The sequence below is a fragment of the Salvelinus sp. IW2-2015 genome, linkage group LG36 (assembly GCF_002910315.2).
Source record: "Salvelinus sp. IW2-2015 linkage group LG36, ASM291031v2, whole genome shotgun sequence".
NCBI lineage: Eukaryota > Metazoa > Chordata > Actinopteri > Salmoniformes > Salmonidae > Salvelinus > Salvelinus sp. IW2-2015.
Window position 1 is genome coordinate 15,176,311 of NC_036875.1, and position 23,546 is coordinate 15,199,856.

The 23,546-nt window shown below is 43.4% G+C and overlaps 1 protein-coding gene across 1 annotated transcript; it reads right to left on the reverse strand.

The window, feature by feature from the left end:
• Positions 1 to 2,904: 2,904 nt before the first annotated feature.
• Positions 2,905 to 23,297, reverse strand: LOC111959392 (NGFI-A-binding protein 1-like). Its single transcript, XM_023980897.2, has 8 exons — positions 23,081 to 23,297; positions 18,057 to 18,895; positions 17,640 to 17,773; positions 15,989 to 16,040; positions 12,250 to 12,369; positions 11,210 to 11,393; positions 6,430 to 6,594; positions 2,905 to 6,224 (listed from the first exon to the last, which is right to left on the reverse strand). Exons 1-8 carry the CDS (start codon positions 23,103 to 23,105, stop codon positions 6,136 to 6,138), a joined length of 1,608 nt encoding a protein of 535 aa, XP_023836665.1. The 5' UTR covers positions 23,106 to 23,297; the 3' UTR covers positions 2,905 to 6,135.
• Positions 23,298 to 23,546: the final 249 nt, after the last annotated feature.

Genomic DNA, 23,546 nt, shown 5'->3' on the forward strand with positions numbered 1-23,546 from the left:
TCCAAGACATTTAAATGTTTCCCCTTTAACCCACTCAAGTGTTGCTTTAGCAAGTATGCCGTAGGGTTTATTTGTCCTGCTGGAAGGTGAACCTCCGTCCAGTCTCAAATGGAAGACTGAAACAGGTTTCCCTCAAGAATTTCCCTGTATTTAGCGCCATCCATCATTCCTTCAATTCTGTCCAGTTTCCCAGTCCCTGCCGATGGAAAACATCCCCACGGCATGATGCTGCCACCACCATGCTTCACTGTGGGGATGGTGTTCTCGGGGTGAAGAGAGGTGCTGTGTTTGCGCCAGACATAGCGTTTTCCTTGATGGCCAAAAGCTCAGTTTTTAGTCTCATCTGACCAGAGTTCCTTCTTCCATATGTTTGGTGAGTCCTCCCACATGCCTTTTGGTTAACAACCAAACGTGTTTGCTTATTTTTTTCTGGCCACTCTTCCGTAAAGCCCACTCTGTGGAGTGTACGGCTTAAAGTGGTCTTATGGACAGATACTCCATTCTCTGCTGTGGAGCTTTGCAGCTTTCAGGGTTCTCTTTGGTGTCTTTGTTGCCTCTCTGATTAATGCCCTCCTTGCCTGGTCCGTGAGTTTTGGTGAACGGCCCTCTCTTGGCAGGTTTGTTGTGGTGCATATTCTTTTCATTTTTTAATAACGGATTTAATGGTGCTCCATGGGATGTGAAGTTTTCTGAATATTTTTAAATACCATCCCTGATCTGTACTTCTCCACAACTTTGTCCCCTGTCCTGTTTGGAGAGCTACTTTGGTCTTCATAGTGCTGCTTGCTTGGTGGCGCCCCTTGCTTAGTGGTGTTGTAGATCCTGGGGCCTTTCAGACAGGTGTAATATATCTGAGATTCATGTGACACTTAGATTGCACACAGGTTGACTTTCTTTAACTAATTCTGTAACTTTTCTGAAGGTAATTGGTTGCGCCAGAATCTTATTTAGGGCCTTCATAGCAAAGGGGGTGAATACATATGCACGCACCATTTTCAAAATTTTAAAAAAAAAAAAAAAAAAAAAATCCGTCACCAATTTGGACTATTTTTGTGTAACAACGATAAACAGCTGCCTCTGATTGGGAACCAATTCAGGTCACCATAGACTTACATATACCTAGATTTACCAAAACCCCTAGACATACAAAAACCCCTAGACAATACAAAACAAGCATACCCACTCTCATCACACCCTGACCTAACCAAAATAATAAAGAAAACATAGATAACTAAGGTCAGGGAGTGACAGATGTTAAGCGCACCCATACCATGATGCAGCCACCACCATGCTTGAAAACAAGGAGGCAGTTACTCAGTGATGTGTTGGATTTGCCAACATTTAGGCCAGAAAAAGTATTCCTTTGCTGTGTTTCCCCCCCAGTATTACTTTAGTGCCTTGTTGCATACAAGATATTGTATTCTGTATATTTGTATTCTTCTTTTCACTCTGTCATTTAGGTCAGTATTGTGGAGTCACTATAATGTTGTTGATCCATTCTCAGTTCTCTCCCATCACAGCCATTGAACTCTGTGGCCTCATGGGAACATCCATGAACAGTTCCATTCCTGTCCTGCAGCTTAGTTCAAAAGGACAACTTTATCTTTGATGTGTTTGGGCGGTTTAATGCATAATTATTAACTTGACCATGCTTAAAGAGATATTCAATGTCTGATTTGTTATTGTTACCCATCTACCAATCACTGCCCTTCTTTATGAGGCTTTCGAAAAGCTCCCTGGTCTTTGTAGTTGAATCTGTCCTTGAAATTCAATACTTGTCTGAGGGACCTTATAGATGTTGTATGTATGGGAGACAGAAGAAGGGTTAGTATTTAAAAAATCTGGTCAACCGGTATTATTTCACACAGAGGGAGTCCATATAACTTATTCTGTGATTTGTTAAGGAAAATTATACTCCTGAATTAATTTACGCTTGCCTAAACAAAAGGGGCTGAAAACTTATACGACAACTATAGTTTAGTTTTACCATTTTTATTTATCTTAAAATAACATTTCATGTTTCTTCCACTTTCACATTACAGAGTATTTTATGTAGATGTTGACCAACAAAATGACAATTAAATCAATTTTAATCCCACTTCGTAACACAATAAAATTTGACGATATCCAAGGGGTCTGAATACTTTTGCAAGGCACTGTATATACAATATATCAGGGTCCTATATCTATGTGTAACACAGCCACACCCAGGCATCTGATAGGGCCTATCAGACCTATATACATGCTGTGTATAACTGTTTGTTTCTTAGAACATAGCACATAGCAGTGACGTAAAATTTTCCCCTCTGAAGTTTTTCAAAAACATCCAAATGCTAACTGAGTTTAAATGGCTACGCATGAATAAGGACACTAAGATGGTGTTGAGAGTCAAAGGTTTGCGAGGTTGCGCTGGAATATGCTGTATGCTGGAGAATCAGAATCACTCTGTTCAGAAGCACTGCAGCGGCAGAATTTCCAAATCTTGTATGCAAATGTAGTTTTGTAGGTTGTTTTTTTGGACTTGAAAGAGATGGAGAATTGTGCAGGCTGGATTGCCTTTTCACTATGTACACCCTCGTAGACGCTTTTACATCCACCTCTTTGGGGTTTTCTGAAGGCAAAACTAGCACAGTATTTGCTGAGGACACAAAAAGTCGCCCAAACCTCATCTAAGGTTGTTATCTCGATTCAGAGAGAGGATCTGCAACCCTATCACAGAGGAGAGGACACTTTTACCTCAAATTAGTTCTCAGAAGTTGTTTTGGTTTGTCAAGCTAAGAACTTCTCAGAACTCTGGGCTCTCCACAAAGAACTCGATTTTTGTTCAACTTAGTTCAGTATAAAGCACATCAATAATTTTTTTGGGGAAAAAGGACAGCAGCATGAAAAGTAATCCACCAGATCTAAAAAAATAAAGTTTAATGTTCATGTGCTGTATAACAAAGTAAATATATTAGTGTTTACAAAACAATTGGGTGCATGACAATGCATAACCTAATTATGTTTTTACCAACAACAACAGTGATAAGAACAACTTCTATCGACAACAAACACAGTTTCATCCCACAGTTATAAATGTATAATTCTACTGTATAATACAAAGCCGTTACAAGTTCAACAGAGTGTAAGAACAAAGGTAGGTGTTGCAGAGGAACAGGAACTCACAGGGAGCTAAGGTGGTTCAGATAACCTCCTTTTGTGAAGCTGGTTGGTGGCAGCCTGGGTGCTGATCTGTTTCTGTATGAGCCAACTTGTGATTGCCTTACCTTATTTAGAGATTGCTATTTTGAATACAGAAACAGTCATGTACAGAATTAGGTAAACATTTCTGAATAAATCATACTGCCAAAAATGTTGCATGAAGTAGGGGGAATCTATTGAGACATTCAAATTACTTAAAAATACGTTTTTCAAAATTAGGGTGAATGTAGATGTCCCATAGGCCATTAAATAACAATCCCCACTTAGGTAAATTAACAAAGATTTGCATGCTAAAAATGATTTGTGTTCTGAACAAAAATGCATCCATCTAATAGATTATAAAAATGTATATTTTATCCTCACATTTTGGTTGTTCACTAAATATAAAATTCACATGTTTTTTTTTAACTCCATGGTGTTGCAATGATCAACCCGACAGTTGTTCAGGGCTTATCCTTGTTATTGTGTACGTGTCAGCATGCTTTGGATAGCCTCCCCTGACCAAAAGCTAACCACACCATTGTAGGCATTGTCATCGAATGCTGTGCTCTAAAAACATGAAACTCATCAAGTGGTAAATCATACAATTTCTATTTTTAGTTAATTGTCCCTTTAACTATTGCATGAGAATAGAGAACATAATCTATCAGTGTAACTGAAAGAAGAGGTAATCATTTTAAACATCAATACAATTAGTGAGACAGCTGAACTGGTACGTGACTAAAATATGAATTTGAGAGGGAAACCTGACAAATGACATCATATGATGGTGGCTCTAAAATTTCCTGATCTAAAGTGACATTAATAGAGGACCCCAGTACCCCAGAAATGCATGTCATTGACTACATTACTCAAACGTTGCTATACAAACATGTACAGCACATAATTCATGGGAGACTATCAGAAATGTGAAAAATACTTTGATGGAAATTCTAAAAACATGACGATGCATTTTAGAATCAAACAATAGTGCATATCTGTTACAGGTCATCTTGAGGATGGGTGTGGGCCGGGGTTACCTAGGACTATAGCTAACGCTAGTCAACAAGAAATAAAACAACTGTACAGTGAACAAGATCCCTAAAACTGGGACAACTAGACATTTGCACTGGGTTCCTCAACAACAGCTAGTTGGTATTGCTCTACTAACACACAATTGGTATTGTACTAATCAAAGTGAGATGGTGCGATGGTAAACCCTGCTTTCAAATTCAGTTATTACTGTTTTGTGGTTCACACTATTTTAAATTCCCTCCATTTAGTAAAATCGAGAAGGTCAACGTCTCCATTTGAAAATATGGCAGCTAAGACTAGTTGTGCTTATTATTGATGGCTATAATACACACCCAACGTTATCACATAAAGTTGTCGTCCCATATACAGTGCATTTGGAAAGTATTTAGACCCTTTGACTTTTTCCACATTTTGTTACATTACAGCCTTATTCTAAAATTGATGAAATTGTTTATTTTTTTTCTGATCAATCTACACACAATACCCCATAATGACAAAGTAAAAACAGGTTTTGCAATTTTTTTGCAAATTTCCAAAAAGAAAACTTAAATGTCACATTTACATAAGTATTCAGACCCTTTACTCAGTACTTTGTTGAAGCAGCTTTAGCAGTGATTACATCCACGAGTCTTCTTGGGTATGACACTACAAGCTTGGCACACCTGTATTTGTGGAGTTTCTCCCATTCTTCTCTGCAGATCCTTTCAAGCTCTGTCAGATTGGATTGGGAGCATCGCTGCACAGCTTTTTTTCAGGTCTCTCCAGAGATGTTTGATCGGGTTCAAGTCCGGACTCTGGCTGGGCCACTCAAGGACATTCAGAGACTTGGCCCGAAGCCACTCCTGCGTTGTCTTGGCTGTATGCATAGGATCGTTGTTCTGTTGGAAGGTGAACCTTCGCACCAGTCTGAGGTCCTCAGCGCTCTTGAGCAGGTTCCTTCGACCTCATGGCTCTGACATGCACTGTCAACTGTCAACTGCCTTTTCAAATCATGTTCAATCAATTGAATTTACCACAGATGGACTCCAATCAAGTTGTAGAAACATCTCAAGGAGGATCGATGGAAAAAGGATGCATCTGAGCTCAATTTTGAGTCTCATAGCAAAGGGTCTGAATACTTATGTAAATAAGCTTTTTCTGTTTTGTTTTTTTATATACATTGGCAAACATTTCTAAAAACCTGTTTTCGCTTTGTCATTATGGGGTATTGTGTGTAGATTGATGAGGGACATTTTTTTATTTAATCCATTTTAGAATAAGGCTGCAATGTAACAAAATGTGGGGAAAGTCAAGGGGTCTGAATACTTTCCGAATGACCTGCACACCCTACTGTTAGTGCTTTGATCAAATCGGACCACATTGTCAAATTAAATAAGACTTTTCTGAGCCAAATCCTGGTTGACTCGAAGTGAAAGGGAATACTACCAGGATATTCTGGTGTTGTCCTCGTACACTCTTAACACACCAGAGCCAAACCTGTCCTCGTAACAACTGGGACATCCATCTTCCCAATCTGGACATAACTGACATCCTATAGTCCACCAGACATATGTTTCCTTATTATACACAGCACATATTTAAATAACATTAATGACAAACACTTTTCAGAGTCAGAATTATGTATGTACAAAAACGACATCTACAGACCACTCGCCATCAGTCTTGATAGTAAGAAAGGAGAGAGGGGTGGGGGAATCAGCACAGTCAGTGAAAACACAAAAAAACTGGGCTTCTACAAGGAAAGAAATAAAGGCTCTCTAGGTGCTTTGGCAAAAAATAAACAAAAAGTAAAATCCCTTTACTTGAGGCAACATTGGTTGTTAAGGCTCTACTGCAGCTGTGCTTTTTTAGTATTGACCGACGACGACTATGTTATGAGAGAGGGATGAGGAAGGAGGAGGAGTAGGAGGAGAAGAGGTGCTATCTGGAATCCTCTGGTTCTGATTTGATGGTCTTCTTGTCGGAAAGGTTGAGAGCCCCTTGGGAGAAGTCGGCCCCGTTTCCATTTTCTGGAATGAGAAAGAGAAAACAAATAGGAGGAGTTGGATTATTATCAGATGATTCAGCATGAGTGAACTATGACAGAGAATTAACCAGCTGATTGAGTATCAAATGATTCAGAATGAAGGTTAAATGTGATGGAATCTTTGAGCTGATTCCATATCAAATGATTCATTGTGAATTAACTACAATAGAGAATCTCTAGGTGCAGACCTGTAGCCAAAGTTTTGCCCTCGACATTGCCATGGTGACTCGTCGCCATGGTCTTTCCCTCCCCGTTGCTGTGATGCCTCTTCAGCTCATTGGCTAGCTGTTTCCCCAGGGGTATGTCTCCATCTGACCTTTGACCCGCCACACGCAGGTTCAGTGGCCTCTCCCCTGCAGGAACACACAGCTAGGTAAGGCCAAATATTTTATAAAAACAGAATGACAATACAGTACTTATCTATTCCATTCTATTCTAACACTCAATTCAAATCATAAAAAGCCATTAAAACACCATTATTCAAAAGAATGATTTGTGTCTGTTCTGTAGAAAATGCCATTATCTATGTCTCGCTCTGTAATGAATAGAGGCTGTTAAATGAAAGAGCGGTGTGTGTACTGTGTATAAAATAAAAAAGGTGTTAGTCACGCCACATTGCTGTCAATGCTGTCAATGAAGACCCATTAGATAGAGCACAAAGGATGCTGTGTACGTGTGTGTGTGGTGTACTGTGGTGTGTGTGGTGTGTGTACGTGTGTGTGTGTGTGTGTGTGTGTGTGTGTGTGTGTGTGTGTGTGTGTGTGTGTGTGTGTGTGTGTGTGTGTGTGTGTGTGTGTGTGTGTGTGTGTGTGTGTGTGTGTGTGTGTAAGGGAAAGAGAATAAGCAGTATTAATACGACAGTCATGCTGTTGACTGTGTGAGGTTGTGGGTGTGAAGGTGTCACCCTCTATCCTCTGTGTTCACCACGCACTCTTAAGAGGGCTTCAGATCAATACAATAGCAGCCTATGGTACTCAAAGCAAGCTTAAAGCAACTCATAGCATTTATGGTTATTAAGTCAGTTTTTCCCTATCTGAGGACCATACACACACGTGGATCCTTCCTGAAACTCCCCAAAATCTCCACAAACAGCTGACAAATGAATGGAAGAAATTAAAATTTGCCTGAGAAACGAAACATAAAGGCAAAATATTTAACCAGCACAAAATAATTGCGTCGGATGGTGGTACGCTGAACCATGTTAACTTTTATGCATTTTCCTTTCCTAAACGTCATTGAAACTACACCTAACCTGAACCTTAACTTAACCCTCGTTCCTAAACCAAACTTCAAAACTTGATTACACTGAACAAAAATATAACGCAACATGGAACAATATCAAAGACTTTACTAGTAACAGTTCATATTTGGTATTGGTATTGTGGCAGCCGGCAGGGAGAGATGAGGGGAGTGGTAATTGAGGAGAGAGATCTTGCAGGTAGCTGGATCCACCCACCAAGCCTTATATGGACTTTTTGCCCAACGAGGAAAGGCTGTGGGTCATTAAGCCAGGGAGCGCTTGGGGATAAAGGAGAAAGCAGCCTGCACAAAAGGGCAGAGGTGAGAGACAAGAGAGGTAATGAAGAGTGAGAGACAAGAGAGGTATGAAGAGTGAGAGACAAGAGAGGTATGAAGAGTGAGAGGTATGAAGAGTGAGAGGTATGAAGAGTGAGAGGTATGAAGAGTGAGAGGTATGAAGAGTGAGAGGTATGAAGAGTGAGAGACAAGAGAGGTATGAAGAGTGAGAGGTATGAAGAGTGAGAGGTATGAAGAGTGAGAGGTATGAAGAGTGAGAGACAAGAGAGGTATGAGAACAAAATCTGTGTGATTGCCCGTTGTGACCTGGACTGTTGGACTACCCCCACCCCTCCTCCTCCTGCTGCGTACCGGACCGGATTGGCTGAGGACCCGAGTGTGAGGATTACCCCTGGAAAACGGAATGGACAAAGAGAACGGCTTGTGGACTGTGAGGTGACTGGTGAATTCCCGCTTCTTTCCCCATGTACCAAAATCCCTAATAAACTTCCGTTTTGCATTCGATTTGTGCTACTGGTGCATGTTTTGTTATTGAACTTGGTGACGTGGAAACCCCACGCCCTTGATCTTGCTACAGTATTTGCTGAGAAAGCAGCAGCTACCCTTCCTGGGATCCACACAACATGAAACATGACAATACAGAACTTTAATAGACAAGAACAGCTCAAGGCTAGAAATACAGACATTTAAAAATGGCACACGTAGCCTACATATCAATAGATACACGCAAACTATCTAGGTCAAATCTATATGGCAGGTGAATATGCAGGCCATGGAAGAACTGGGACATTTTCAGCTTCCAGGAATTGTGTACAGATCCTTGCGATATGGGGCCGTGCATTATCATGCTGAAACATGAGGTGATGGCAGCGGATGAATGGCACGACAATGGGCCTCAGGATCTTGTCACGGTATCGCTGCGCATTCAAATTGCCATAAATAAAATACAATTGTGCTTGTTGAATGTAGCTTATGCCTGCCCTTTCCATAACCCCACCACCACCATGGGGCACTGTTCACAATGTTGACATCAGCAAACCGCTCTGACAACTGTTCAAACCGGGATTCATCCATGAAGAGCACACTTCGCCAGCGGCTATCGAAGGTGAGCATTTGCCCACTGAAGTCTGTTACAATGCCGAACTGCAGTCAGGTCAAGACCCTGGTGAGGATGACGAGCACGCAGATGAGCTTCCCTGAGATGGTTTCTGACAGTTTGTGCAGAAATTCTTCGGCTGTGCAAAACCACAGTTTAATCAGCTGTCCGGGTGGCTGGTCTCAGACCATCCCGCAGGTGTGGAGGCTGGATGTGGAGGTCCTGGGCTGGCGTCGTTACACGTGGTCTGCGGTTGTGAGGCCGGATGGACGTACTGCCAAATTCTCCAAAACGGCTTATGGTAGAGAAATTAACCATCAATTCTTTGGCAACAGCTCTGGTGGACATTCCTGCATGCCAATTGCACGCTCCCTCAAAACTTGAGACATCTGTTGCATTGTGTTGTGTGACAAAACTGCACATTTTTAGAGTGGCCTGTCAGTGTCCCCAGCACAAGGGGCACCTGTGGAATGATCATGCTGTTTAATCAACTTCTTGATATGCCACACCTGTCAGGTGGATGGATTATCTTGGCAAAGGAGAAATGCTCACTAACAGGGATGTAAACAAATTTGTTCAAAACATTTGAGAGAAATAAGCTTTTGTGTGAATGGAACATTTCTGGCATCTTTTATTTCAGCGCATGAAACATGGGACCAACACTTTACATGTTTATATTTTTGTTCAGTATAATTTCGACCCCTATGACTAAACTTATGTTTTCGTTCTGTCGGTGTAATATACACTTCCAAACATACAGTTGAAGTCGGAAGTTTACATACACTTAGGTTGAAGTCATTAAAACTTGTTTTTCAACCACTCCACAAATTTCTTGTTAACAAACTATAGTTATGGCAAGTCGTTTAGGACATCTACTTTGTGCATGACACAAGTAATTTTTCCAACAATTGTTTAAAGACAGATTATTTCACTTATAATTCACTGTATCACAATTCCAGTGGGTCAGAAGTTTACACACACTAAGTTGTCTGTCCCTTTAAACAGCTTAGAAAATTCCAGAAAATGATGTGATGGCTTTAGAAGCTTCTGATAGGCTAATTGACATCATTTGAGTCAATTGGAGGTGTACCTATGGATGTATTTCAAGGCCTACCTTCAAACTCAGTGGGAAAATTGTAGACCTCCACAAGTCTGGTTCATCCTTGGGAGCAATTTTCAAACGCCTGAAGGTACCACATTCATCTGTACAAACAATAATATAAATACCATGGGACCACGCAGCCATCATATCGCTCAGGAAGGAGACGTGTTCTGTCTCCTAGAGATTAACGTACTTTGGTGCAAAATCAATCCCAGAACAACAGCAAAGGACCTTGTGAAGATGCTGGAGGAAACGGGTACAAAAGTATCTATATCCACAGTAAAACGAGTCCTATATAGACATAACCTGAAAGGCCGCTCAGCAAGGAAGAAGCCACTGCTCCAAAACTGCCATAAAAAAGCCAGACTACGGTTTTCAATTGCACATGGGGACAAATATCGTACTTTTTGGAGAAATGTCCTCTGGTCTTTTGAAACAAATATAGAACTGTTTGGCCATAATGACCATCATTATGTTTGGAGGAAAAAGGGTGAGGCTTGCAAGCCGAAGAACACCAACCCAACCGTGAAGCACGGGGGTGGCAGCATCATGTTGTGGGGGTGCTTTGCTGCAGGAGGGACTGGTGCACTTCACAAAATAGATGGTGTCATGAGGTAGGAAAATTCTGTGGATATTTTGAAGCAACATCTCAAGACATCAGTCAGGAAGTTAAAGCTTGGTCGCAAATGGGTCTTCCAAATGGACAATGACCCCAAGCATACTTCCAAATTTGTGGCAAAATGGCTTAAGGACAACAAAGGCAAGGTATTGGAGTGGCCATCACAAAGCCCTGACCTCAACCCTATAGAAAATGTGTGGGCAGAACTGAAAAAGCATGTGCGAGCAAAGAGGCCTACAAACCTGACTCAGCTCTGTCAGGAGGAATGGGCCAAAATTCACCCAACTTATTGTGGGAAGCTTGTGGAAGGCTACCCGAAACGTTTGACCCAAGTTAAACAATTTAAAGGCAATGCTACCAAATACTAATTGAGTGTATGTAAACTTCTGACCCATTGGCAATGTGATGAAAGAAATAAAAGCTTAAATAAATCATTCTCTCTACTATTATTCTGACATTTCACATTCTTAAAATAAAGTGGTGATCCTAACTGACCTAAGACAGGGAATTTTTACTAGGTTTAAATGTCAGGAATTGTGAAAAACTGAGTTAAAATGTATTTGGCTAAGGTGCATGTAAACTTCCGACTTCAACTGTAAATGTCTAATGTCTGACCTGGTTGTAGACTGGTGTTATCAGTGGAGCCTCCGTTGGTATGGTGGCGGTGCTCTGGGTCTGTGCTGTGTCTGAATTTGAAGCCCCCCATAGGAACCCTCCACTCCAGGGTCTGAAGTCTGTCCTGGGCCTTGGCCTCGTGGAGGATCTCCATCTGCCTGGCCAGCAGATGCTCCAGCTGCAGCTACAACACACAAACACAGATGCATATAATCAGTTCAAGATAAATGTCTAATGTTACACACACACATCCACACACATTAGAAAACACATAACACACAAAAAACTGAGCCTGAAGTCTATCAAAGACCATCTAAAAGGGCAGCACAATCTTAGGTTCCTTCTCTAGTCTAGATACTCGTTGTTTACATGTATCTTTTGGGGTGGCAGGTAGCCTAGTGGTTAGAGCATTGGGACAGTAACCAAAAGGTTGCTGGATTGAATCCCTGAGCTGATAAGGTACAAATCTGTCGTTCTGCCCCTGAACAAGGCAGTTAACCCACTGTTCCCCGGTAGGCCATCAATGTAAATAAGAACTTGTTCTTAACTGACTTGCCTAGTTAAATTAAAAATCTGTCAGCCATTTCCTGCATCTACACTGTCTTGTCTGTTTCTCCAAAACAACAGAAAATAAGCCTGCATTTTGATGAGGGATAATTAGGTGGGTAATGGTGATGATGTCATAACAGACAAAGAGGGCATGGACGTGCTACTGCTTTACTTATTCTGTTTTTTCCTCAATTAGAAATGAGAAACGAGGATACAAACTGTATTATAAAACAAAATAGCTCGTCAATAACTCTGCTGATTAGTGGTGAATCTTCGCTTTCTCACATTTCTTCTAATTGGTATTACCCAGCCAATGCACCACCTGCAGATTGAACGTCAACTAGCCAGTCAGTCAGTCAATCAGCCAGCAAGCCATACAGTCGGTCAGGCAGCCAAGCAGTTTACTAGCCAGCCAGTCTTTATGTCTGGTTGTCCGTCAGTCTGTCCAGCCGTCCCTCAGACAGTCAGTCAGTGAGTGGTAGTGTAGTCACCTGGATGTTGCGTCCTGTGGTCTCCTCTCCTTTAGACTTGGCTGTGGCCAGCTGCTCCCTCAGGGTCTCTTGTCTCATGTGGATGGCCTGCAGGGCCTCCTGGAGGTCAAAGAAGCCCTCCTGACACGATAAAGAGACAGAGAAGAGGAGAGAGAGAGAGAGAGAGAGAGAGAGAGACAGAGAGAGCGAGCGAGCGAGAGAGAGACAGAGGAGAGACAGAGGAGAGCGAGGAAAAAGCGGAGTAGCGAGAGAGAGAGAGAGAGAGAGAGAGAGAGAGAGAGAGAGAGAGAGGTTAAATGCCTACTCTTCGCAGATGACCTATGCCTGCTGTCACCCACAGCACATGGACTACAGCAGAGCCTGGACCTGCTAGAGCAGTACTACCAGACCTAGGCCCTGGCAGTAAACCCCAAAAAGACAAAAATAATGATTTTCCAGAGAAGATCCAGATCTCAGGGAATTAAACCAAAGTTCTCAATTGGTACAAAATATATAGAGTACTGCACACACTCCAATAACTTAGGTTTAAAAATAAGCTCAACTGGACACCTTAATGAGGCAGTGAATGAACTGAGAGAGAAAGCACGCAGGGCATTCTACGCCATTAAAAAGCCAATTCAAATTGAAATACCTATTAACATTTGGCTAAAACTAATTGAATATGTCATTGAACCAATTGCACTTTATGGCAGCGAGGTGTGGGGTCCACTTGCAAAACAAGATTTCATCAAATGGGACAAACACCCCATTGAAACCCTGCATGCAGAGTTCTGTAAGATTATCCTACATGTCCAGAGGAAAACTACACACAATGCATGCAGGGCAGAACTAGGAAAATATCCACTAATTATAAAAACTCAAAAAAGAGCAATTCAGTTTTGGAAACATCTAAAATACAGTGACCCCCTCTCATATCACTACCAAGCCCTGCAATGCCAAGAGCTGAGCAAAGAAAAGAGTCCCCTCATCCAGCTGGTCCTGGGGCTCACAAACCTGTTCTACTAACACACTGAAACCTCAGGACCAGAACATCCAATCAATCAGGATAAACCAAATTACAACACAGTCAAAGCAGAACTACATTGCTTATTGGGAAACACAAGCACGAACACAAAGCAAAATGCAGTGCTATCTGGGCCTAAATCGACAGTACACTGTGGCTAAATATTTGACCATGGTTACTGATCAAAACCTTAGAAAAACATTGACAAAGTACAGGCTCAGTGAGCACAGCCTTGCCATTGAGAAGGGTAGACACAGGAAAACCTGGCTCCCTGTAGAGGAAAGGCTGTGCAACCACTGCACAACAGCAGAACCTGAGACGGAGCTGCATTTCCTGACAAAATGTCAAAAATATAAAACAATTAGAGAGTGTAATTTCCCTTATTCAAGGTTTAAAGACCTCTCTGATGAGAGTAGGCTACCAGTCCTGTTGGGGGAGGACGCAGAGAGCTGTGGGTTGGCAGCGCACTACATTGCTGCCTGCCATAAGTTGAGGGACAGTGTCTGACAGACCAATCAACCTGCACATGTCCTCTACTGTATGCTTATTGTTATTGTTGAATGTATGGTTATTTTGACACTTGGTTATTGTTGTTACTGTTGTCCCGTTGACAATTTTGATTCTCATTTTTATTTTTATATTGTAAATATCCAATATAAGCTTTGGCAATATGTACATTGTTACGTCATGCCAATAAAGCAAATTGAATTGAATTGAGAGAGAGAAATATGCCACTATCAGACCATGGTCCCATTCAGATTTTCTCTCCTTTTATACTCCACTCATGATGCCTTCTAGCTGAAATAATGTCACCCAGTCTCACCAGAGGATGCTTGTCACACTTATATCCTGTGAAAAATAACTGTTATATTTTCAGCATGTCTACCCTTAGATCTGTTTATGGGATTCTGAAGTTGAAATTGAGGTCTGAATAAGGAGACAGTGGGTTGCCAGGTTGGGTTGGGTTGGGTTGAGAGGGCTGTCCCTCCTCTCTGTACAGGGTTTGTGGAGGATGTAGGGGGAAGGTTAACGCATGTCTACAAGTGACGTAAATCTGAACTCACCCTACCGCCACACCTTATGATTTATCACGCCTTCAAAGCACCCACAGAAGGTGTGGAGTCAGAGTGTGTGTATGTGAAAGAGAGGGAGAGACAAAGAGCATATGAGTATCGGTGTGCGGACAACCCAACTGCGCAAGTGCATGGGGGTGGGTGGTTCCGAGCGCGCCCATGCGGTGATGTCATGTAAACCTCAGGACTATGGGTAGGCGTGACTGAGCTCATTTGGGCTTTTGTGTTGTCCATGTGGGCGTGTGGCTGGCTCTTAATGGGAGGGTGGCAGTAGTGTGTGTGTGTGTGTGTGTGTGTGTGTGCGTGCGTGTGTGCGTGCGTGTGTGCGTGTGTGCGTGCGTGCGTGTTTGAGATGGGGGTAGGGCAGAAGAGTGGGTGGGGATTCATTTTCTAACTCTCCATGGTTAACTCCAGTTAAGTCCTTTGTTGAGAGAAATATGTAAAACTTCATCTCAAGGACACACAGTAACATGTAGTTAAAAGAAAACAACCAGGTTGTGAGAATAATTTGCCTTTAGTAAGAGAAAAGTGCTACAAAAAACTGAAAAGGTGTGTCAGACAGCAGGAAAATGTTGAATTAAAATGTGGATTATAATTAATTTATTATGGCATTTTAATGTGGAAATTACAAACTTTAGAAGCCTTTTTAACCTTGAATACACTATACGTTTACATTGCCTGCTGTGCAGGAACATTTGCAGCAACAAAAGAGTGGTCAAATTAAGATCCTACATCTGTAGCAAATATCTTCAGTAGTCTCCAAAATATTCCAGAAAATATATTTTCGATGAAAACAATCCACTTCAACACATTCATTCATTCAAACAAATAACTGTATATGTTCTACCAAGGTCTGGTATGTGACTGCCCCGGAGGACTGAGAAACAGGGGGAAGGTGATGGGGGGCGTGGGCCTGCTAGCTAGTCTCACCCTGGCCCACCCCTGGTCTGTGGAGGCGTAGGGGAAGCTCACTCACATCAGAGATTTGGACCGTCATCAAACATACCACTGGAGAGAGATGAATGGACAGCTGCCATAAGCTCAGCTCACAACAGTTCCCTACACAAAGACACTCTTTACTTAACAACTCAAAACAACTCAGAGGAGTTTCTGGGGGAACTCTTTACTCAACACCTGCACTACACTATGAGGAACGGAACTAGAGAAGCATTGACACACTGACAGACAAAGCCCTCTACTACGCGGTATCCAACGCACTTCAAAAGACAAGGAGTGGACGCAGCAAGGTGTGTCAGTCAATCTCTCACTGTGGGTCCTCAGGGCGTTACGTAAGGCGTGGAGGAGGAGGTGACCTGATTCGACAGAGGAAGTTTTTATTCCGGTGAACTTTGATCTTTCCCCTACATTATGACACCCAGTAGTCTTGAGGGACACGCCCCCTGTCCGCCGAGCCCCATATACACGGCCAAGCTGGCTGACAGGCAGCTATGCAAACAAAAGGCACTGGACACACCCATCCATAACCATGCACTATCGGTCTGTGGGAATCCGGGATTGTTAATGGATTTACCCTTTCTAATCTAACAGCACACATGTGTTAGGAAACTGGGGATATAGGAGTGAGCTTTAACTTATATAAAGTCAAACTCTGTGGAAAGCTCCGTGGTCGTTGGATCATGCAGTGAGAAAGAGATGGGCTCACCTCTGTTTTAATCCTCTTGGGAGAAATCTCATCTCTATCACCACATCGGGACCTACAGGAGAGAAAGAGATAGAGAGAGAGACAAACAGGGAGAGAGAGAAAGCGAGAGAGAGAGAGGACGAGAGCACAGAGCGAGAGAGAGAGAGAGAGAGAACAAGACAGAGGGAGAGAGCGAGAGGGAGAACAAGACAGAGAGAGGACAGAGGGAGAGATAGAAGAGAGACATATGAGAGAGAGGAGAATATATATATATATGATATTATATATATATATATTATATATATAATAGAGAGAGAGAGAGAGAGGAAAGAAGTAAGAGAGAGAGAGAGAGAGAGAGAGGAGAGAGAGAGAGAGAGAGAGTAAGAGAGAGAGAGAGAGAGAGAGAGAGAGAGAGAGAGAGAGAGAGAGAGAGAGAGAAGAGAGAGAGAGAGAGAGAGAGAGAGAGAGAGAGAGAGAGAGAGAGAGATGAGACAGAGAGGAGAGAGAGAGAGAAGAGAGAGGAGAGAGAGAACAGACAGAGGGAGAGAGCGAGAGGGAGAAAAGAGCAGAGAGAGAGAACAGAGGGAGAAGAAATAGAGAGAGACATAGAGAGAGAGAAGATTATAGAGAGAGAGAGAGAGAGAATAGAGAGAAGAGAGAGAGAGAGAGAGAGAGAGAGAGAGAGAGAGAGAGAGAGAGAGAGAGAGACAGAGAGAGAGACAGAAGAGAGAGGAGAAGAGAGAGAGAGAGAGAGAGAGAGAGAGAGAGAGAGAGAGAAGAGAGAGAGAGAGAGAGAGAGAGAGAGAGAGAGAGAGAGACGAGAGAGAGAAGGGAGAGAGAGGAGAGAGAGAGAGAGAGAGAGAGAGAGAGAGAATTCACAAGATGAACATTTCAAAGAGCATAACCCTTCTAATAGTGTACAGGATAACCGTTTCTTGATCTGTAATGCCTCAAGAAAATAATTTTAAATATGTAAACTCCTGTAAAACATTGTCAAATGTTTATTAATTTCCCTTTAACCTCTGGTGCAACACCAATGATGCAACTGATCATGTACCAACATTTGCTGTCTCTTGAAAAACATACTAAGCTTAAATGGAACCCATTTCAAACAAAGTTCTTTAGGACAACAACTTATATTTCAAAGCAGTACACAGATTGCAATATACAAACATGCCCATTTCTTAGGCTTGGCCTACTTCACAAAAGCAGCAACATTAAGGTTACGTCAAGGACGCCAAAGGGAGTTTGGAAGTGGGGACAACGTCTGTCGTGTGAAAAGAATGATTTATGAATCAACATGCAACATCATCATTACAAGAACAAGTGAGAGAGACACGCGGCGCTGGGTGGAATTTTCCATCTTTGTGGTTGCCAGCCAGGAAGCACCTGCATGTCAGATTAAACCTGTCATCTAGAAGCAGTGAGAGGGAAGTGGCAAGCACATACACACACACAGAAATACATACGCAAACACAAGCAAACACACTTCCCGGCTGGCAACTACGAGGATGGAGCACCATATCTGATACTCAATAAATCGGGTGACATTTTTTACTTCAACTTTGTTCATCAACCATTCATGAGAAGGCATTCACCCAGTCACATTAAAGTATTACCATTCATCCTCAAGATGTGTGTGTGTGTGTGTGTGTGTGGTAGCTGTTCTCACTTGCTGGTCCTGTAGGTGTATTTGTAGGTGACCTCCCGGGAGACCTGTCTAGCCAGACCAAACAGCTCATCTCTCCTGGTCAGCAGGGACACCTCCTTCATACACAACTGAGCTGCTGCCTCGTTCACTGTCAGCTAGACACAGAGAGAGCGAGAGGGAGAGAGAGAGAGAGACGGAAGAAGGAGAAGAGGTAGAGGAGGAAGAGAGGGGGAGGAGAAGAGGGGAAGAGGGAGAGAAGAAGAGAGTGGAGGTATAGGGATACTGTTCTATGCAGTTATAAAGCAGGTTTTCTCAATAGCGTGAAAGCATGTGGTCAAACGTATCTAAAGCAGAGCAGCAACGAACAAACATCTGAAAATGTTCTACTCCTTGCACAGCGATAGCCATAAACACACACACACCCTCTTTCCCCTCTACCTCGTGCAGCGTAAGGTGCTTGCCGTCCTTCCTCTTGGAGTCGAAGCGTCCGTAGATGGCGCTGTACTTGCGTATCTCCTCCGCCCTCCTCGGGTCGTCCTCGTCCATGTCCAGGATGTGGCAGATCATCTTGGCCAGCTTCTTGTTGCCCCTCAGCCCCTCCTTCACGTCGGCCGGGTCGCTCCGGGGCAGCGCCTGGGCCAGCCGCTCCACACACTCCACCACCGACCTCAACGCTGCGGCATCTAGTACCTCCTCGCCGCGGGGGGACGAGGGGGAAGCCAGACCCAGGGTCAACTCTGCTGGGGACAGGCTGCGCTCGCTCTCCGGTCCCCCTCCTCCGCCGTGGGAGGACAAGGAGGCCCAGAAGCGGGGCTCGCTGCCCCTCTGCAGTGGAGACCCTGAGGCCGAACCCCCTCCCCCCTCGCTCCCCACCACTGATGCCGACGCCTCGCCTCTCTTGGGCTCCCCCACACACGCCGACGCCTGAAGTTTGGGCACTTTGACGTGGGTGCTAGCGTTAGCATTACCGTTAGCTTCTAGCTTGTAGACAGGGATGCTGCAGACAGGGAGAGAGGCCAGGGGCTGGTTGAACACGGCCGGGTTGGTGACCCAGTCTCGCAGGGCCTTCTGGAGCCTCCGTACATGCAGAGGCTTGCTGGCCATGCCCACCAGGGCCATGATCTCCAGGAACTCCTCCTCGGCCGCCTCACACAGCTGCTGCACGTCGTCGCCGCCCTGCTGGATGAAGGCCTCGTAGTAGGACAGCAGGTTGGCCCTCTGGAGGATCCTGTAGAGCTGGAGCTCCCCCAGGGTCCTGGGCAACGCCGCCGCCATCCCTGACCGAAACACACAGGCAAATCAACCTCCAGAGAAACAAAGCACAGCTCAGATCTGAAACCTTGAACAATAAATAAATCATAAATAGTCTATGAACATACAAAACACAGCAAAAATATAAAAAACACATACTACTACAGCCTAACCAATAAATACTGTAGATTAGCCTTCCCGGGTGTGAGGTATAAAGTATATAGCTAGATTATCAGAATAAAGAATGTGAAGCTGTGATAATGGTGCATTATTAGTCAGAAAGGCAGATCTGAACACAGCTTAAGGAGAGCCCAGCCTGCCACACTCCTGGAGACGAGGGAGAGTCACATACCAGACGCCACCTCTGCAGCACACGTAGGTGGTCTCTCTCTCTCTCTCTCTCAGCATGGAGTCAACCACTGTGCGTGCGTGTGTGCATTCTTCCCCCACTCCCTGTCCCCAGTACAGTTTATAGCTACCTAACACAGCCAGTGAGGGGAGTGAAATAGAGCAAGGGTGACAGCGGGATACAGGGCAGGTTGCTGGCTAGCACAGAGGCCCATTTAGATTTGACTCACCCTCCACTTAAGCTATGCCCTCCATGCAAGCACGCACACACACACACACACACACACACACACACACACACACACACACACACAACACACACACACACACACACACACACACACACACACACACACACACACACACACACACACTCCTGCCCATCCCGACGTGCAGTTCTAATTAGCTCTATCCCTTGGACCAGCCATATAATGTTTGTTTGGCTGCTATATTATTGCTAGTTAAACCAAGTAGCTAGTGTTTTCCCCCTCATGAACGGATCATTACTGTGACACTGTGCCTCCTCTCACACTCTGTGGCTGAGTCCCAGTACTTAATGGAGTCTGTTGACAACTCGATTCAAAAAGTGGACACCCACTGGGCACAGACGCTAGTTCAACATCTAGTATTGATTTACATTTGGGTGAGTTGTCAACTAACGCGAAATCAACCAAAAAAATGTCCCATGCCATTGGATTTAGTTTAAAATTTGGGTGACAAAAATATAAAATTCCGTTAAGCTGATGACTTTTTGCAAATCCAATCAGTTTTCCACGTTGATTCAACGTCAACACAATTAATTTTTTGGGTGAAATGACGTGGAAACAACGTTGATTCAACCCGTTTTGCCCAGTCGGCAGGGTGTGAAGGCTAGAGGATGAGTGCAGCTAGCACAAACCTAATGTCAGCATCTCACCTGGCTGCAGACCATTATCAGTCTGTTTTTCAAACACATTTACTCTCTTCCCCACTCTGTATCTCTTCTTCTCCCTGTCTGCGAGTCAGCCTTATCCAGACAAACACGTGCCAAAAGGGGCTTCCTTTTTCCCCCTTTTCCCCCTGATGGAGCATGCCTCACACCTACCACACCACACACACCTTTACCGAGCACACTACCGATCAAAGACACACGAGATAGACACTGTTGTTTACAATAACAGACAGTTTTTTTCTGTCTTTCCTTAGAAGCTGAATTTGAAACAGAACACTGAGACGGGCACAGGTGAACAGTCACTTGTTTCGTGTGGACTAGATGTTTGTGGACAGTGATAAATGGCTTCTTGTTCACCCTCTCTGGCCCTGCAATAAAGACGAAAGATCAGACCTAACCAATATGCGATGCAATTTAAATGTCCAGTTGCGTGGTGGAAGGACACCTTGCTGTACTGCTATGTGTTCTACTCGACACGTACAGTATAACTGGTGCCTTCGCCATGATACATAGACGATATGAAATCAATTCATTTGTCTGTTTCTGTCTGTTTGGTTATCAACTTTTCAAGCTCCATTGTGATATTGTTGATTGAGTCACATGTCCGCCTTAATATCAGAGGTCGAAGCAGTTGCTCCTCTCCCAAAACCCCTCTCAGCATCCAGTGTTTTGGCTATTCTCAGAAACAGCACATGGCATCAACTACCTCTAACTTTCTCAAAAGAACCACCGTGTTCTGTAAAGAATCAGCCGAAGGAGAGAAAAGGTCAATTTGTCAGAGCTGCAGAGACAGTTAGGTCGTGCTATACTCAAGCTGAATATTTAACACAGAAGCTGGACTTTATAGGGGTGGTTGCTGAAACCCATTTAGGCTATACAACCTCATCAGAGCCCTCACCAAACGTGTGATAACATTGGAGGGCTTCTGGCCATTGCCTCTGCACAACAGTTTCTGGGAAAGTGCTCTCAAATGACATATTAACCTGTTAAACTCTGAGTGGTTGTTTGGGGCCCTGTAGTATGCATGGAAAGGGTACAGCCTGAAGGTCAGTGTAAAGCAATGAATTTCCTTCTCCATCCACATTACCATCTATGCGTCCTCCACATGCTCCATGATCTATCTTACTCGTTTACAATAGGAAAAGTGAATGGGAACAGAAGTTTGAAGTTTCCTCACCTGTCTTATCTTATTTATTTATTTTTAATTGCTAGGGTCATTTTAAGATGTCAGGCTTCAAAATCAGTTCAGCCATTTTGGCACAGTGACTCACTACCCAAACCAGACACAACTGGTTTCAAGAGGCCAAGAGACGTCATGTGATCTCCTACTGCTATCTAGTGGACAAACTGGAAATCAGACAGAGGATATATTTACATCAATGGATACAGTAGGTAGCGACTTCAGCTTTCTCCTCATATGTATATGACCATCATTCCTGTAAGAGGAAGAATGAAGTCATGGCACGTTGCACAAGCCCTGCGCTTTTAAAATGCCTGTGTTCCTATGGGAATTTGTGCACGTTTAGAGCACCATCTTTTAGTAAAAGATCTGACAAATGCTTTTTCTTAATAGAAAAATATATTTTTGGAACCGTAGTTGGTGACATATTTTACTTCAAACATAAACTTTCAAATCTCTTAGATCCACCTCTTCTGCACCTCCTGAGTCCTGCAATATTAGTCATGGAATTAAAATACACTAAATAAAGCCTATCTAGAAATATACAATCACTTTAAAAACATAACCTATATCATCTACTTAATCTGGTTCATAGACAAGGAAAATAGTGATTTTCCAAGAAACTGGGTGCCATGCTCATTGTGGACAAATTCTGTCAATGTCTTATGTTCTATTATGAAGTATTTATTACTGGATGTTCTAGCTGGTGTTTGGGTACCCTTACTTCTGACTTGAAAACCTTTAAAATATCCAAATAACTAACACTAGTATGAATCACGGTATAAAAAAAAGGGTAGTTGTAGACTATGCAAAAAGTCAAACTGAAAATCAGAGGGAAACCCTTTGCCAGAACACTACAAAGGTGACAGTGGTGGGATAATCGCTGTTTCTCCCAGGGAATGTGTTCTTCCTATCTGGGGCCCCTGTTAGGTGAGTTTTATGTCTGCCAAGATGTCCTGACCTTTATGGCACAGGGGAGGTAGGCTTCTGCACTGGCCCTGTAACTGCAGAGTCATTGGTTCAAGTCCTGCTCTCGCTGTTCGAACTTATCATAATATCATCTCAAATTAATTTAAATCTGATGACTATCATCCCTGATATCATGAGAAAGCATGCTTTACAATTGACTTCCCAGGATAGCATATCTCACTTCCTTGTTGGAAAGCATTGAATCAAGCAGGCCTATGCACCAAAGAAGTTCTCAGTCACGTACTTAATGCCAACTAGGCTTAAAATCCACCAGGAAAGCATACGTTATTTAAGTCATTGTGGGAAAACGACAGAAGCAAGGGAGAGAGCAAGCAGATGCTTTCTTTACACAGCTGTCCCCGCGCCCGGGAATAAACGGGTTTGCGTATCCCACTCCGAGAGTAAAAAAATAAATAAACATCCTGTTTCTACTGTCTGCCAGTGTAGCTCAGCGCACAGTGCAAAACTCCACGTTCCGCATATAAAAGTCATACAAAACGTCGTAATGTTGTGCCAACAGAATGAATGAGGCTTAGTTACAGTAGGATGTGCACTCGCTTCATCAATAATATTCATCAATAGGCTATTATAAACGAGTGTCCTAGCCTATCTCTCTTCTTTATATTATCCGTAATGCTGTCCCATGTCCACACAATTATTTAGGCCATTAAAGTCCGATCTAAAGTTGTCTGTCTTTAGCATACTGTCTAGTCAATCTATGGACGCGTCTCAAATTTGCTCCCTGCTAGAAATTGAAAGAAAGCGGCCACCGCGGGCGCGTACCTGCAGAACTCTTCGCACCGCTCATCCAACCTTTCGTTCCTTTCTTGCTCTTCAATTCTCCCCTCACGGTGAGAAGCCAAACGAGTGTGGGTAATAGAAGTTTAGTATAAAGGACCTGCTAAGTGTTGGTTTATCCCTACTCCCCTACTGTTCCGAGTTGGTTGCTCCTCTCTTGCTACATTTCTCTCTCACTCCCACGCGGCTGCGTGACGCAGATCCTGGCGTGGGTGGCTGCGGGGCGTGGGAGGCTGCTGCATGGAATACCAAGCATCATGTCACACCAGGCAGCGACCGCGGTAAGCAGGGAAGGGAGGGAGATGCTGGCGTGTCACCACACATAGGCTTCATTTGCTTTTTAAAAAGCCAGTTGTACTGAAAATAGGCCCAGAGGCGTCATGCTCATAGTGGGCACAGGGGCACATGCCGTAAAAATAAATAAATAAAGTACATTGTTACATTTCTCTGT